The sequence below is a fragment of the Marmota marmota genome, unplaced genomic scaffold (assembly GCF_001458135.2).
Source record: "Marmota marmota marmota unplaced genomic scaffold, marMar, whole genome shotgun sequence".
Taxonomy (NCBI): Eukaryota; Metazoa; Chordata; class Mammalia; order Rodentia; family Sciuridae; genus Marmota; species Marmota marmota.
This window is the reverse complement of record NW_025999853.1, coordinates 9,019,922-9,034,833: the sequence shown is the minus strand read 5'-3', so window position 1 is coordinate 9,034,833 and position 14,912 is coordinate 9,019,922. Positions and strand designations below refer to the sequence as shown.

The 14,912-nt window shown below is 39.2% G+C and overlaps 1 protein-coding gene across 1 annotated transcript in view; it reads right to left on the bottom strand.

Moving 5' to 3' along the window:
* Positions 1 to 12,061: 12,061 nt before the first annotated feature.
* Pah (phenylalanine hydroxylase) overlaps positions 12,062 to 14,912 on the bottom strand; it is a 69,109-nt gene continuing 66,258 nt past the window's right edge. The window contains exons 12-13 of the mRNA XM_015482843.2: positions 14,252 to 14,367; positions 12,062 to 12,232 (exon numbers count right to left, since the gene is read on the bottom strand). Coding sequence (XP_015338329.1) covers positions 12,189 to 12,232; positions 14,252 to 14,367 — 160 coding nt within the window. The 3' untranslated portion in view covers positions 12,062 to 12,188. The remainder of the gene's footprint in view (positions 12,233 to 14,251; positions 14,368 to 14,912) is intronic.

Sequence of the window (14,912 nt, the reverse complement as noted above, 5' to 3'; positions counted from 1 at the left end):
CTTTTTGGAAATTAGTAACGCATAAATTAGACCACAAGGCAGCCCAAGGAACATAGATTCCTGGCAATACTGTTGTCCAAAAAAGAGAAATGATCTCCTATTTGCAGCTAGTACTAGGTACTATCTGTGACCACCTGCTAGATGGCAATAAATAAGGCCTTACCATGGCCTGGAATTACTCTTTCCAAGCTATGCATGAATAGAAGAGTTCAGTTTCCCTTTGTCTATATTGTTGGGGCTGCAATGTAACACGTGCATGGACCTAAAACCATATTCAGATTTATAGTCATATTCTTAGGAAAGAGAGGGGACAGCCTGCCAGATTACTGCATGATCAGGATACTGATGGCAAGAGACAAGCGTAGCTGACTCATATTGGAGGCTCAGAATTCACCTCTCACAGCCACCACATAAAGTGGATAAATTTATTGTTGGCATTTTGTAGTTAGCAAAAACTACAGGGAGGTAACATTGTTGCTCATGTGAGATCAGCTCCAGGAAGGAAGACTGACTGAAATCCATCACGTAATTTCATCTAAGTATATGCAGACATTAGCTCCAGTCTCCTTAATCTATTCCAAATTCTTTGGCTCCAACCTTCTTGTCTATACTGAATATTTCTATCTGGAAAAGATTCAGTTTCTTCTAACAGGTTTTCCCTAATGCTTCATTTCTATTTTATCAGAAAAGGTTAGTGACACTAACTGCTGACACTTAGTATGTTCCTAAGTTCTTTATGAGTTTATTCAATATTAATACTTACTTGCGAGGTAAGTGTTATGATTCTCCACTTTACCCATGAGGAAACAAAACCACAGGTGATCAATAACTTGCTTGAGATCATATATTCATTGAATAGAAAAATCACGATTCTGCCTGGCTTCTACTACTCCCTTACTTACTCCTCACTATGTTCTGCTCTCTCCTGAGCCAGAGAGCTTTTAAAGAACAAGGTTTTGATAAGTCCATGGCCCTTGGCTAAAATAAAACAAGGTCTGTGGACACAGCCAATCCAGAGGAGCCACAGCTTCATCTCTACTCTGTCCCACCCATGTCCCACGCAGGTGGTGGAAATGGGTTTCCCCTTGGTGGAATGGGGTGGCTGAGAAATAAAGGAATGTCGAGAAAACCACAGGACACAGAAAGTACTTTGAAAAGCAGGGCCAGGACAGGCAAGCAGATCAGATCTAGACTCTGGCCAAAATGGAGCCCGCGCCTGCTTTATTTATATAGGGAAACATCAAAGACCTTCCAATAGAATGTTCTCCACCAGAAAAGGTTAAAGGTGGGCTGGCTGTCCAGTTCCCGGTGGGTTTTGCCCACTTCTGAAGCTATTTTGAAGGATCTTCCTAGCAGAGTGGAGATGAAGGTCATGTGCACTGGGCAACCCCAAGGCCAAACTTAAATATCCTTGGCTTCCATGCCGAGAGAAGATCCTCAGGTAATTCATGGATGGCTTCCCACAAACTTGTTCTGATTTAGCAAGTTTGAAATACAATGACATACCTCTTTCCTTTGGGTCAGCATGCACATCTCTGAACTCTTATTTCAAGGCATCAATAAACAGGCCGATTCTGCAACCTGTATACTCAGAAAAATGAGATATTATATCCCATGTGATTCAAATGTATGATATGTCAAGGTCATTGTACTGTCATGTGTAACTAATTAAAACAAATAAAATAAAATTAAATAAATAAAATTAAATAAAAATATAAATAAATAAATAAAATAAACAGGCCGATTCTGGACTTAGGGAAAACATGTTTCATGTGAATTTTCTCAGAGAAAAAAGCACTGTTGGCCTTAAAAACAGATCTGGATTTTAGATGCTGAGTCTTTGCCTCAAAGGAAGAGGTAGATCAGTAATTAACATCTCCGTGTACTTGTTTTTCTTTTTTTTTTATTCCCATGACTTCAGTGATATTTATCATATAAAATATTGAAATAAATAAAGTAATAACCCCCTAAACAAGTTCAGATTACCTTTAACCACATCATTTTTCTTTAAAACAACGTCTTAGTTTATTTTCTGTTGTTAATAACACCATACCACATTTATTAAAAAATAAAACAAAACAAAAAAATAGGCTTATTTTGTCTCACAGCTCTGGCATGAGGTCGAGGGGCCACATCTGGTAACGGCCTTCTTGCTGGCAGATTCCCATGGTGGGGCAGACCATCACACGGCAAGACACAGAGTGTGCAAGAGACCCAGCCAAACAAGCTTTTAGAGCCGATGCCCTGTCAAGAGAACCCATTAGGGCTGGGGATGTGGCTCTGTGGTAGAGAACTTGCCTAGCATGCAAGAGGCACTGGGTTCAATCTCTAGCACCACACAAAAACTAAATCAATAAATAAATTACTTACTTAAATAAATTTAAAAAAGAACCCATTAGTCCATTAATCACACTAACAGGTTATTCATTCAGGAGGGCAGGAACTAATCTCCTGTTAAAGGGATTAGGTCCCCAGGGCCCAGTGACTGGACCTCCCTCCCCCCGGTTTCCACAGATGGATCTGGTCACACCTCTTAATATCTCATAATGAGGATTAATTTTCCATATGAGATTTGAAGGGGACCCATAAAATTCAACCATAGCAAGCCGCACTAAGGTAAGGAATGAGAGCAGTCTCTGACCCCTTCCCAAGACCCAGGAGTGACATTATTTAATGGGGGGTTATTATTTAACATTCTTACCTATTTTCTCTCTACAATCATAAAAATATACATATATTATGCATATCATATACATTATTTTTGTAAAATTTTTGTAAAATAACTGAAAGTGTGTTTCCTTCTTCACTTAACAATGCCTCCTACACTTCCCCAATCAATATTCACAGTTTTACCTTATTGGCTTTTTAGATACTCTACAATATCCCATTAAGTATAATTTAACTAAACAACTTCTTCCTGATTGATATCTGGCTTGTTATAAAATATTTGCTAATACAAGAGTTTTTACGTTGCTCATCTTGGTGTATCTTTTTGCTCTCATCAAGCAGCATCATGTTGGAGCATTTACCACTTCTCTGAAGACGTCAGGTAGTTGGGAGCTTTCTCCTTTGAAATCAGTAGGTAAAGTGGAACTGAGTATTTCATTTTCAGAGTTCCCAGATTTCCTTCCACAAATGTTTCCTGCTTCCAATTCTAGTCTAGATGCCCAATGTTTTCAATTCTGAATCAAAGGCATCCCCATGCTAATACCCGATCAAGAAGGAAACCTAGAAGGTATCTTTCTCCTTCTTCCTCCCTTTTACCACTACCTGGGTGCAGACTTTCATCCTGACCGCTGTCTCCAGGGTCAGCCCTGAATCCTTTCTAGGTTCACAGAGACCAAAGACTTTGAAACTATTGCTTAGATGAACTGAATTCTTCCTGTAAGTCCTCCACCCCCTGCCCACAGAGAAGGAAGGTCCAACTTCTTAAATGAGACTGCAACTTGAAAAACTTCTACAGTCCTGGAGAAATAGGAAGACCTTTCCTGAGCTCCACCCCTGTACTTAGATTGGAAACCAGCAGAAAAAGACCAAACTGAAGCAAATGACTCTCACATTCCTTTCCCACCTTCCAACAGAAAGGCAGACCCCCTGGGGCCTTTCTGGGGAGATTGACAGCTTAGGAAAGAGAAGAGGGAAGAATGTGGAGCTCTCCAGATGCTTGGTGAAAGGGGGACCCTAAGAAGGATCACAAGTGAGGGAATTGCACATCTAGCCAAACCCTCCCCCCACGGAGAACTGGAGAAAAGGAGAGGAGATGGGGTGGGGAGGAGAAATGGAGGGACCTCACCTATTATGCCTGAAATCATCCTTACTGTGCAGAAAGAGGTCTCTGACATGTCTCTCTCCCCTTTCCCTCACTTGGAATTGGACACACACCCCAGAGTAGAGGTACCTCAGTGTCTTGGCCTGCCTTCAACAAGCCAGCCTTCCCCCTGATAAAAAGCAAAGTCACCTCTATCCTGTCATCTGTGGGACTGAGGTCACTGCCTCTGGTTGTCATCTCCCTGGGTGAGTAAGCCGAGGTTCAGCTGCTAACCTTGGTCTATCCATGGTACAACTGGCCAAGACACTGAGGTACCTCTCAGACTCAACTCCTCATAGGGCACCTAGCTCCAGGCTGGACTCTAGCAGCCCAATAAACACCCAGAGGTGGTAGAAAGGATGCAAAAGCAATAGACAACTGCTGAGATTGCCCAATACCCCTCATTCTCCATGACAATACAGAAACTACTCAGCTCTGAGACCCTACAAGGGCCACAGGGCGGGAGCTGTCCATGGTCCAGGCCAGCATCAATGAGTAGGTCATTAAAGACCCAGGACAGCTAGATTACCTTCTGCTAAACCACAGGGAGGAGTTAGAAGCTGAGGGGGCCACGGCTGGTTTTCGTTAATTCTCCTGCAAGGCAAGTTCTGAGAGCTTCATTTCTGGCCCTTTGAGACGCAAGTTATTGCTGGGTTAAATCTGAAAGATTCTCACCATGTTTTCCCTCAGAATCATCCCTGTTTGAGGACTTAAGCGGCTGACTATTTTGATGTCCTCCCCACTTTGTCCCTAGCCTGCCTGGTGTTTATTATAGCTCTCCAGCTTCCTCCCCTGCTCCATACCCGGATACAGGTGGAGGAGTACAAGGTGAGGAATTTGTAGCCAAATGGTGACATCTAGCCCTACTTCTGATCCCCAAGCAGCCAGGCAGGTCCAGGGGCATGGGCACACTGAGCCTGAGATTAGGTTAAAACCCGTGGTGCTGGCCTGTATGCATGAGGATGAAAATTTAAGTTCATCAAATAGAAACCGAATTTTTGGAACCTTGAGGTTTGGACCTCTTAAAAGGCAGTATACATCCACAGATCTGAGAAATCCTGAGGTAGGGATAGTATATGGAAGGCACCCCCTTTTGGGTGGGAGAGCTCCTGGAAAAGAAAGAGAAAAGAAGGTTGAGGACTACAGCAGCACACAGAAAGAAACAGATTGGCCAAATCAATTGTGTGGTGGAGCAACAGAGGTGCAGAGCCTTGGCAGTAATCATCGTCATGCTCCTGGTCTTGCATTAAACACAAAGCAAATAGTCAAATCAGTGTTCAAAGAATTAAAACTGGGGAAAAACACAATATTGTTTTAACATTAATATTAAATATTAATATATATAATATTAATATTAATTTCATATTAATTAAATATTAATAGACTCTCTCCTTCATCAAACTGTAGGCCTGATGACAGATTTTGGCATCCTTTATTCTACTAACCTTTAATGAATGGGAATGGAGCAATACTTCTCAAGGAAAATACTGCTCTCTCATCACGTCTACATTTTTCAGGGCCTACTTTGTCTTGTTCTAGTTTGCAGTAATTGTTTGGCCCATTGAACTTCTCAAAGGGGCAATGCTCAGAAGGTAAAATGAATTGACTACAGTGCCAACCACTTTCCATTTTTAAAATTGGTTTCCACTTCCTGCCCCAGGAGGCACAAAAACCTTTCCAACCCTCACTTATCAAGGCAGTCTTAAAATTGGGCAGCAAAGAAATCATGTTTTCTTGCATCGATTCCTTAGTAAAGGAGCATGTCTGGAGAATGATTCATTTTTAAAATCAATTGTGTTTATATTAACTGTTTCCTAAAACCTTACTGAAGGTTTCTATGTAGTACATTGAATGGTGGCTTTCTGGAGGTTATGATTTAGACCTTCGAGGGCAATGCTACAGCTCCAGGAGGAAATGGAAGGTGAAAAATTATGAGTGCATGTCAAGAAATCAGGATTAAAAAGTGGAGGTTCAGGCTGGGGTTGTGGTTCAGTGGTAAAGCACTTGCCTGGCATGTGTGAGGCCCTGGGTTTGATCTTCAGCATCATATATAAATAAATAAGTACAGTAAAAACTAAGGAAATGAGCAGTAGGCCAGAAAGCTTAACTTTCTATAAGTATTTATTTTTCTTGTGATGTTGGAGATAGCCCCCAGAAGGTTTCTATGTTGTACATTGAATGGTATACTACATGTGGCATGGAGGTTCACTGCCACTGGCTTTAAACAGGACACTTTAATTTCAACCTCCAAAGTTGCCTTTTTCAAAATAAAGTTTTAGTTTCAAGTTCATGCAAATTTTATTATTGACATAATAGCACATATAGGAGAAACACTTATATGAAACGTTTACACTCTGCTTTAGCAACTAAACCACTCTTCCAAAACCTTTAAAGGAATTTTTTTAAAAATCTTACTCTTTCTTCAACGGAAGCCAGTTTTTAAGTCAAGCTTCTCCACAACCATTACCTCTGGAAAGAAGGTCCAATGGGATCGTGTTTCTGGACCAAGGTGACCAGAGTAATTTATGGAAGCATAATTGTGCTTCAACTCAGAATAATAAATGCTTAAAATTGTTAGATGCAGCTGACAATGAAGGAAAGGTTCTATACACACAATGTTATTTGATCTTTCTGATGATCTTATGAGGAAGACATAAATCTTTGCCATTTTACAAATCAGGAAATTGAAAATCACAGAGCTTAAAGGTCTTTCCAATTAGATACAGAGAGGCGGAAAACTGGCATTTGATTTGGAATCCACAGAAGGGTCTGATGAAAGATGCTGCATCTTCTGATCTCCAACAGTTACACGTGATAGTGTACTGGAAAAACACAATATCTGATTTTCATTTGAATAAATAACAAGACATCAGACATTGTTAATGAGGTAATGGAACAGAAAAAAAAATTCACTCTTTTAATTTAGGCAAAATTTATTTAAAGTCTCAGTGAGCAAGACAATCCTTAGAACCTTGTGTGTCTTTGTATTCACATACACTCTACTCTTTTCCAGGGCTGATGGTTGCTGCATGAGAAGATGAGCTTAAGATATAGCTTAGTGTTAGAAGAATTGACGTGCATGCACAAGGCTCTGGGTGCTATCTCCAACACCACAAGAAAAAATAAATACTTATAGAAAGTTAAGCTTTCTGGCTTACTACCCCTTTCCTTATTCTGGTGGGGGTGCTGTCCACGGTGCTGAGAATCTCCTCTCTGGTAGGCATGGACAGTCTTGGTTCTTTCTCCATTCATCCCAGCCTCAAGTGCCTGGTCTTCAGAGGCACTTCATGATCCAACAACTTCTATTTTTTAACTCCAGATTGTCCTCCACTCTGGAAAATTTGTTGTTTTTTGCAATAGCAACTTTGAAAGGAGCCTTCTGTCTCTTTGGCTTTCCCAAGGACATTCTGGGAATAGAAGGGTTCTGCTTCCTCCTTCCCCAGTCTAAAATTTTATTTATTTTGTTGGGCCATAGAAATGGAGTTCTCCCAGTTTGACAGATATAGGGTTGGCGGCCACCAGAAGCACTGCAAAGATCCCAGAAGCCTTCCTAATTGTTCCAGATGGATTTTCTGCCTCTGGGAGAAGTTGCTGGATGAAGATTCTCAAAGAAACAAATAGCTTTAAAATGTGTTTTCCACCAATACACAAGTATTAGAGACTTACAGGGAGGGCCAGCTGATCTATGCCTTTCTTCATTGGTAGATCCTCAACTGAGCCCTTTCTTTTAAGTATCACGAGGTCAGAGAAATGGAGTGGTACAATAAAGTTTCTCAACAAAACCCAAGGTCCATCCTTTAGAAAAGAGAAATGGGGGGAGAAACTCAGTCACAAAGGAAGGTTTTTATTCTGAATCTTTCTTTCTAAAATCCAAACTCCATCTTCCCTAGTCTTCTCACAAGGTGTGGAAATCAGTCTTCTGACACTACTCTCCCCAGTTGAAGGTGTTGGAAAAAGGGACATGACCCAGTTAACATTTCATTGAGAGCCTGTAGGAATAAAGGATCCTCAGAGAGGACTAAGTTTATTTCTCTTTTAATAGTTATCCCTTAATTTAGTCCTACTTCTAGGAAAAGAAAATTATAGGCATCCAAAGTATAGACCAATTTTAATAATCTCAATAAAGGATACCGATTCATTTGCTTTCTCTGAATATCACATACTTCCTAAGAATGATCTAAGAAAAAATACAGACTGCAGTTCACACAAACCACATGTTGAATTGACCTTTCATCCCAGGGATAAATCTAACTTTTTGATGATGATTAATCCTTTTCAGGTATGGTTGAATTCAGGTTTGCTAATATTTTGCTGAGGATTTTTGCACTTAGTTTCAGCAGGGATACTGATCTGTAATTTTCTTATCTTGTAGTGTTCTTGTCTGACTTTAGTATCATGATAATGCTGATCTCATAAAAATGGGTTTAGAATAGTCTTTTCATTTTTTTGTAAGAGTTTGAGAAGGATTGATATTAGTTCTAATTTAAATGTTAGGTGAAATTCAACAGCAAATATATTAGGTTCTGGGCTTTTCTTTGATGGGAGACTTTTTTTATTACTGATTCAACTTTATTACTCATCATTGTTCTGTTCAGAGTTTTAATTTTTTCTTGTTTCAATATTGGTAGCTTGTATGTTTCTAGAAGCTTATTGATATCCAACTTTTGGTATATAATTGCTCTCTAATTGCTCATTGTAGTATTTCATGATCTTTTGTATTTCTGTGATATCAGTTGCAATGTCTTCTTCAATTTCTGATTTTATTTATTTGAGACTCTTCTTTTAATGTCTCCTTATTAATTTACTGACTGAATGACGTATCCATTGTTGAAAGTAGAGTATTGAACCCCCCCTGGCATTTTTGCTGCCTTCAGGTCTGTTAATGTTGTTTTATATATTTTATAAATAAATGTCCAGCTAAACAAATATCTAACGTTGAGTGCATAAATATCTATAATTGTTATAGCCTCTCATTGAATTAACCCCTTTGTCATTATGTAATGAACTTCTTAGTCTTTTTTATTTGATTTTTTGACTTAAAGTCTACTTCATCTAGTACAAGTATAGCTACATTTGCTGTCTTTGGGATTCCATTTGCCAGAATACCTTTTTCCACCCTTTAGTTTCAGTTTGTGTGTCCTTAAAGCTGAGTCTCCTGTGGATAGTATATAGCTGGGTTTTGTTTTTTACCTACTCAGTCACTCTTTGTGTTTTTTTTTTTTTTTGTAGTTACAGCTAGACATTTGTTTATTTTTTAAATGTGGTGCTGAGGATTGAACCCAGTGCCTCACTAGTGCTAGGCAAGCGCTCTACCACTGAGTTACAGCCCCAGTCCACTCTTTGTATTTTGATTGGAGAATTTAATCCGTTTATATTCAAAGACTTTATTAATAGATAAAGATTTACAACTCCCATTTTGTTGTTTTCTTTTCTTTGTTTTTTTTTTCCTTTTTGGTAGTTGTAGATGGATAGCATGACTTTATTTTATTTGTGTATTTTTTTATGTGGTGCTGAGGATTGAACCAAGTGCTCCCACACCCACCGCAAGCGCTCTGCCACTGAGCTACAGCCCCAGCCCCTGTTTTCTTGTTTTGTAGATTCTCTGTTCTTTCTTCCTGTTTTGTTCTCTTCTTTTGTGATTTAATGAATTTCTGTAGTGTATTATACCTTGAATCCTTTTTCTTTATCTTTTGTAATTCCACTACATGTATTTGCTTTACGGTTACCATGAAACTGACTCAAAACATTATATAGCTGTGTGGGCTATTATAAGTGAATAATCACATAATTTCAATTGCATATGAAAGCTACACTTTCATTTCTCCTCTCCACACTTTGTTTTTGATGTCATAATTTACATATTTTAATATTAACTATTACCCTTTAAATTTTTATAGTTACACTTACTTTAATAGTTCATCTTTTAAACTTTATAATATAAATGTAAGTGATTTGCATACTACCATTAGACTTACGTTCTCAGGGGCTGTGGTTGTAGCTCAGTGGTAGAGCACTTGCCTAACATGTGTGAAGCACTGAGTTTGACCCTCAGCAACACGTAAAAGTAAATGTTTCATATTGGAAAAAAAAATACTTTCACCAGTGAGTTTTATACTTCTATGTTACAAATTAACATTCTTTCAAGTTGGATGAACTTCCTTTAGTATTTTTTATAAGGCAGGTCTTCCAGTGATGATTTCCACAACTTATGCTTGCCTTAGAAAGTCTTTATCTTCCCTGTATTTCTGAAGGACTGCTTTGCTGGCTAAAAATATTCTTGATTGGCACTTTTTCTTTTCTTCCAGCCCTTTGCCTGTATCATTCCCTTCTTTCCTGCCCTACAAAATTTCTGCTGAGAAATCCACTGATAGCCTATGGAGGCTCTTTTGTATGTAAGATTTTTTTTTCTGTTGATGTCCTCAAGATTCTCTATTTATCTTTGATTTTTGACAGTTTGAAATATATAATGTGATGTAGTCTTCTTTGTATTGAATCTGATTAGAGACTTTCCTATACCTACATATTTATGCCTTTCCCCAGATTTGGAAAATTTTTAGCTATGATTTCTTAAAGTAAGCTTCTGTCCTTTTCTGTCTCTCTTCCCTTTGTGAACTCCCACATCATGAGAGCTATCACTCTTGATGCTGTTCTATGAACCCTCTTTAATCATTTTTATTCTTTTTTTCTCTTTTCTCCTCAGTCTGTATCTTTTCAATTATTCTGTCTCGAGTTTACAAATTCTTTCTTCTGCCTGGTCAATTCTGCTGGTAGTGTTTTCTACTGCATTTTTTTTTTCCATTGTATTCCTCAACTCTAGAATTTTCGTTTGGTTCTTTTTATTATTACAACCCATTAAATTTCCCATTTTGTTCATTTATTGTTGCTCTGATTTTGTTAAGTATTTTCTGAAAGCTCACTGAGCTTCTGTCAAACAATTATTTTTTAATTCTTTGTCAGGCCATTGACAGATCTCCACTTGGAGAATTAAAGTTACTGGAACATTACTGTGTTCCTTTGGTAACATTATGTTCCATTCATTTCTCCTGTTCCTTTTTGCCCTGTGTTGATGTATGCATACTAACAGTAATAATAAACAACCTAGGTACTTAAAGATCCAGGTCTCTCGGTTCTATCCCCCAAAATTGGGTCAAGCCGGGAGAGGGCCCAGGATTTACTGTTGATGGTGCTGGTCTGAGAACTGCTCTTGAGGAAGCACCATGCAAACCCCTTAAGACTTAGCTGCTTCCAAAGTAAAATGTAAGGTCGTGTAAGAATTTGAAATCAAAGCTTTAAAGACACTGACATTCTCCCACTGCCTCTCAGACATGCATGTGTTCAGCTAAAATGCACATTTGACAAAAATCAGCTTGTTGACTATCCACATATGACTGATTATCACAATGAGCCTCTGCGATGGTTTGGGCATAGGAGCTTCCGGTTATTCCTTCAATTCAGAAGACTATCCAGCTAATGTGTTTCCAAGGCAATGAAAGGAATATTTCATTCCAAGGAGCATTTAAAACAGTAAAATTTAATAACCCCCCATGTGCTTTCTAACATGAATTCCTCATTATTTTTAGTGGACTTGCTATTTAATAGTATATGCACTTATTTATTCAATGAATATTTATTGAACATCTACCAACTATGTCTTTAGTTAACATCTGCTGCACCATAAGTGTCTTTTAAAAGTTCCCCCCAAAACTTGGCAAATTGTTGGAAAATGATGTTGGAAGTTGTGGGATCTTGTGGGGAGTTAATGCCTTACACAGCAGTAATTATGATTACAATAAAACATACAGAATGTTTTTACAATGCTTTAAAATTTTAATGTTTGTAATGATCTTAATGGGCTCCCAAATTAAAGAAGTTTTACATGGGCACAATAACAAAGCAGTAATTGGAGTCATACTTAATGAAAATAGAAACTAAATTTTGTAGAATAAGATTTATATTAAACCAACTAATTCGATTCTAATGACAGTCTTCTCTCACGTGTAGCCATATATACTCCCTTAGGACTTCTCTATGACAAATAAAAGCACATATGAAGCTTGAATAAAGCCCTTCACAAATATTAATTCACCTTGATGAAATGTGACAGAATATTATTTTAACTTAATCGGGAGTCTGAGATCATGATCTCTAAATCAAAGAGGACTCCAAAAGATCCACCATTATATTTTTGGATTTGAATTAATATACTGTCACTTCAGATTATTTTGATTTACTTGTTGATCTTCCGTTTTTTTCTAAAAATTGTTAAGGCTAACATGTCACATAAAGTTTTTTTTTTTTTTTTCAGTTTTATGGATGAAAAAAGTAGCCAGATTTCTATGGACAGCTTTTCAGTTGAGAGACCCAAGTTCTGCCTGTAGATTCACTTTATTTTCTGGAGGGCATTGCAAAGGATTCCAACTTCACCTAAAAAGAAGAAAACCATTGGTAAGGGCCACACATATAATTTAAAAATACCCTTGGAGAATCCACAATGTGTGGAACCCTAGGGAATCAGTGGACTTCCTGAAGAAGCTGGGTGTCATTCAAATTTTATGGCACCTACAACTTAGTTATGGAGATAGGAGTTGGGCAGTTGTGCTATGGGTAGTCCCATGTTTTAGGATGTGCTAGAGCTATTAATATAATTATCTTCCTCTTTCCAGAGGCTGTTCACCAGGGAAGGACTTAACAAGCTTCTGCCCAGGCACACACTAGCTGTTCTGTTACTTTTTACATGACTATCCAAAGGTGTCTCAAGGAACTAAGTCACTAAACCCAAAAGAGTGGTTCATACAAATCTCCCATGTCAGAATCGCCTGAGGTCTTATTGCCAATACAAACACCCAAAACTTAGCACAAATTTAGTAAATTTAGTTTGGAACTTTTTGATTTTTAGCCATCTTCCTAAATGATTCTGGTGCACATTAATGTTTGGGAATGTGTGCTCTAAGCAGATCACAGAGCTTAGATTGTCAGATCCCTAGACTAAGGTGTCATGTGATTCCATTCATGCCAAGTTTTCACAAGCCAAAGAACACAGGTCAGATACTCATTATAAAAGTGGAAGAAGTCTTGGGTGTCAATAAACCTCCTTCCCTCCTAGATCCAGAAGAAGCAAAAGTGGAAAGATGATGAGGTCTTCTATAAAGTCATATAGTTCTAAGAACCCTCAGTTCCTAAACTGGTTAGTTTGTGCTCTTGAAAACCCCCTGATAAATGATAATCTATGGAATTATTTTTGTCTTTTCAGAAACAATTTGAAAAAATAGCTATGGAAATGGTAAAAGCAGCTATAGCCTCACACCTCTGTCTTACATCCCAGCCTCTGGAGTGCCTGGCGCTTCTTCACTGAACACATTGACACCAAATGAGTGTTTCAAGTGATTTTTTTGAAATGAGAAATCACAGACAGCCATACCTACTGTGGAACATTGTCAGTGATGAGGGCAAGTTCTGTGTATTGGAGGTTACCACAGGCAATGTGAAAGGGGCATTACAGACACTTCAAGCCAAACTATCCCTTTGGACTGCACTGGCATTATGCAAGGCAGGAATTCCTGCCTGGGCCAGAATCCAGAATACCTCCCTACGGGCTCCCCTCTTTGGTAGTTCCATCTATTCATTCAATAGCTCTTGAGTACCTAATATAATTCTTAGAAATAGAGCTATGAATAAACCTGCTGTGGCTTTCTGCCCAAGTCTAGATGGAGAGACAGCCAAGTGAACAATTATAAAACAACAGTGAGAAATCCTCTATGAGAGGAATCTCCAGGCACTGGAAGACAAAGGAAGGGTCTCCAACCACTCTTCCTACAAGAAGAGGTATCTACACAGGACTTAAAGGTAAACAGGTTGTGGACATCTCTAAAAGGGCCTGGGAAGAACAGTATTTTAAACAGAAAGAATTACATGGGCAAAAGGCCAGGAACAACCAGAGAGCACAGGAACTAGAAACTGATCAAAATTACTAGAAAACAATTCGAAGGGTTGAGGGGGGGGAATCAGGTATGAAAAAGGTAACTTTGTGATTTTTTTTTTTAAGAATAGCTATTATAATTCTATAACCGAGGAAGAGTAGAAGGCAATAGATGAGCTACTGGGGAGCTGAGAATGGAGACAGAACTAACTCTTTAGGAGATGAGATTCCAGGCAGAGTGATATCACCTGGACACTTGGAGGAATGGGATGAGAGGCACCTGAGAGTGGCAGACCAGGTGTAGAAAAGTGGTGTAGAGAAAGGAGATGGAAGGGAGTCTCAGAGGGTGAAAGGAAAAGGAACTCTCAAGGCAACCTCTCCTTTTTGCCAAATTCTTCTCTCCTGATGATCCCGTGGCTTACGTGGGGATGTCTCCAAATCCAACATGTAATAAATCTCCTATTGTTCCTATAGTGAGGTAAGAAAACACAACCCTGTGTTTCTGGGAAAGAGGGGTAACTACTTACTGTTGATGGAGTCCGCCAAAATCTTAATCTGCTGGGTGTTGTCCAAGACCTCGATCCTCTGAGTGTAGGGGTCATAACGCACTGAGAAGGGTCGAGGGATCGTGGCAGCAAAGTTCCTGAAACCAAAACTGCAGGTCAGCTTTTGGAGAAAAGTCTCTTTTTTTCCTGTGGCATTTCCCTTCGTTAACACTGAAGCCTCACTAGAACAGGGGCTTCCAAAGCCAGGGCTGAGAACAACATAGAACTTTAGGGAGATCCTCTTGGGGAGCCTTCATGATGCTGCAGGAAGGTGAGGCTCCCGGAGTGAGGAGGATGGAGGAGAGAACTAGAAATGCCAAGCAGGAAGGACTGAAGGTCCTTGAGAGAGAGGTGGAGGTGGGAGTCATTTTAGGGCAGAGCAAATGGACTTGTGGGCCAGAATTTTACCTTTAATTACTCCATCTAAATGCACCAAAGGCTGACATACTCAGCCTCAGAATTCCAAAGGCCTACATGTCCTGGGTCCATCACCTGATGGTTCTAAGCTATTTCCTAAAAGTGGTGACAGTGACTATCAGGACATCCATGTTGGGTAGACCCTCTGCTCAGCCTGTCTCCTGCTTGGATGAGAACCTGGTTTGAGGGTTGCAGGGCTTGTAGGCAAAGCTCTCAGCTCAGAGGC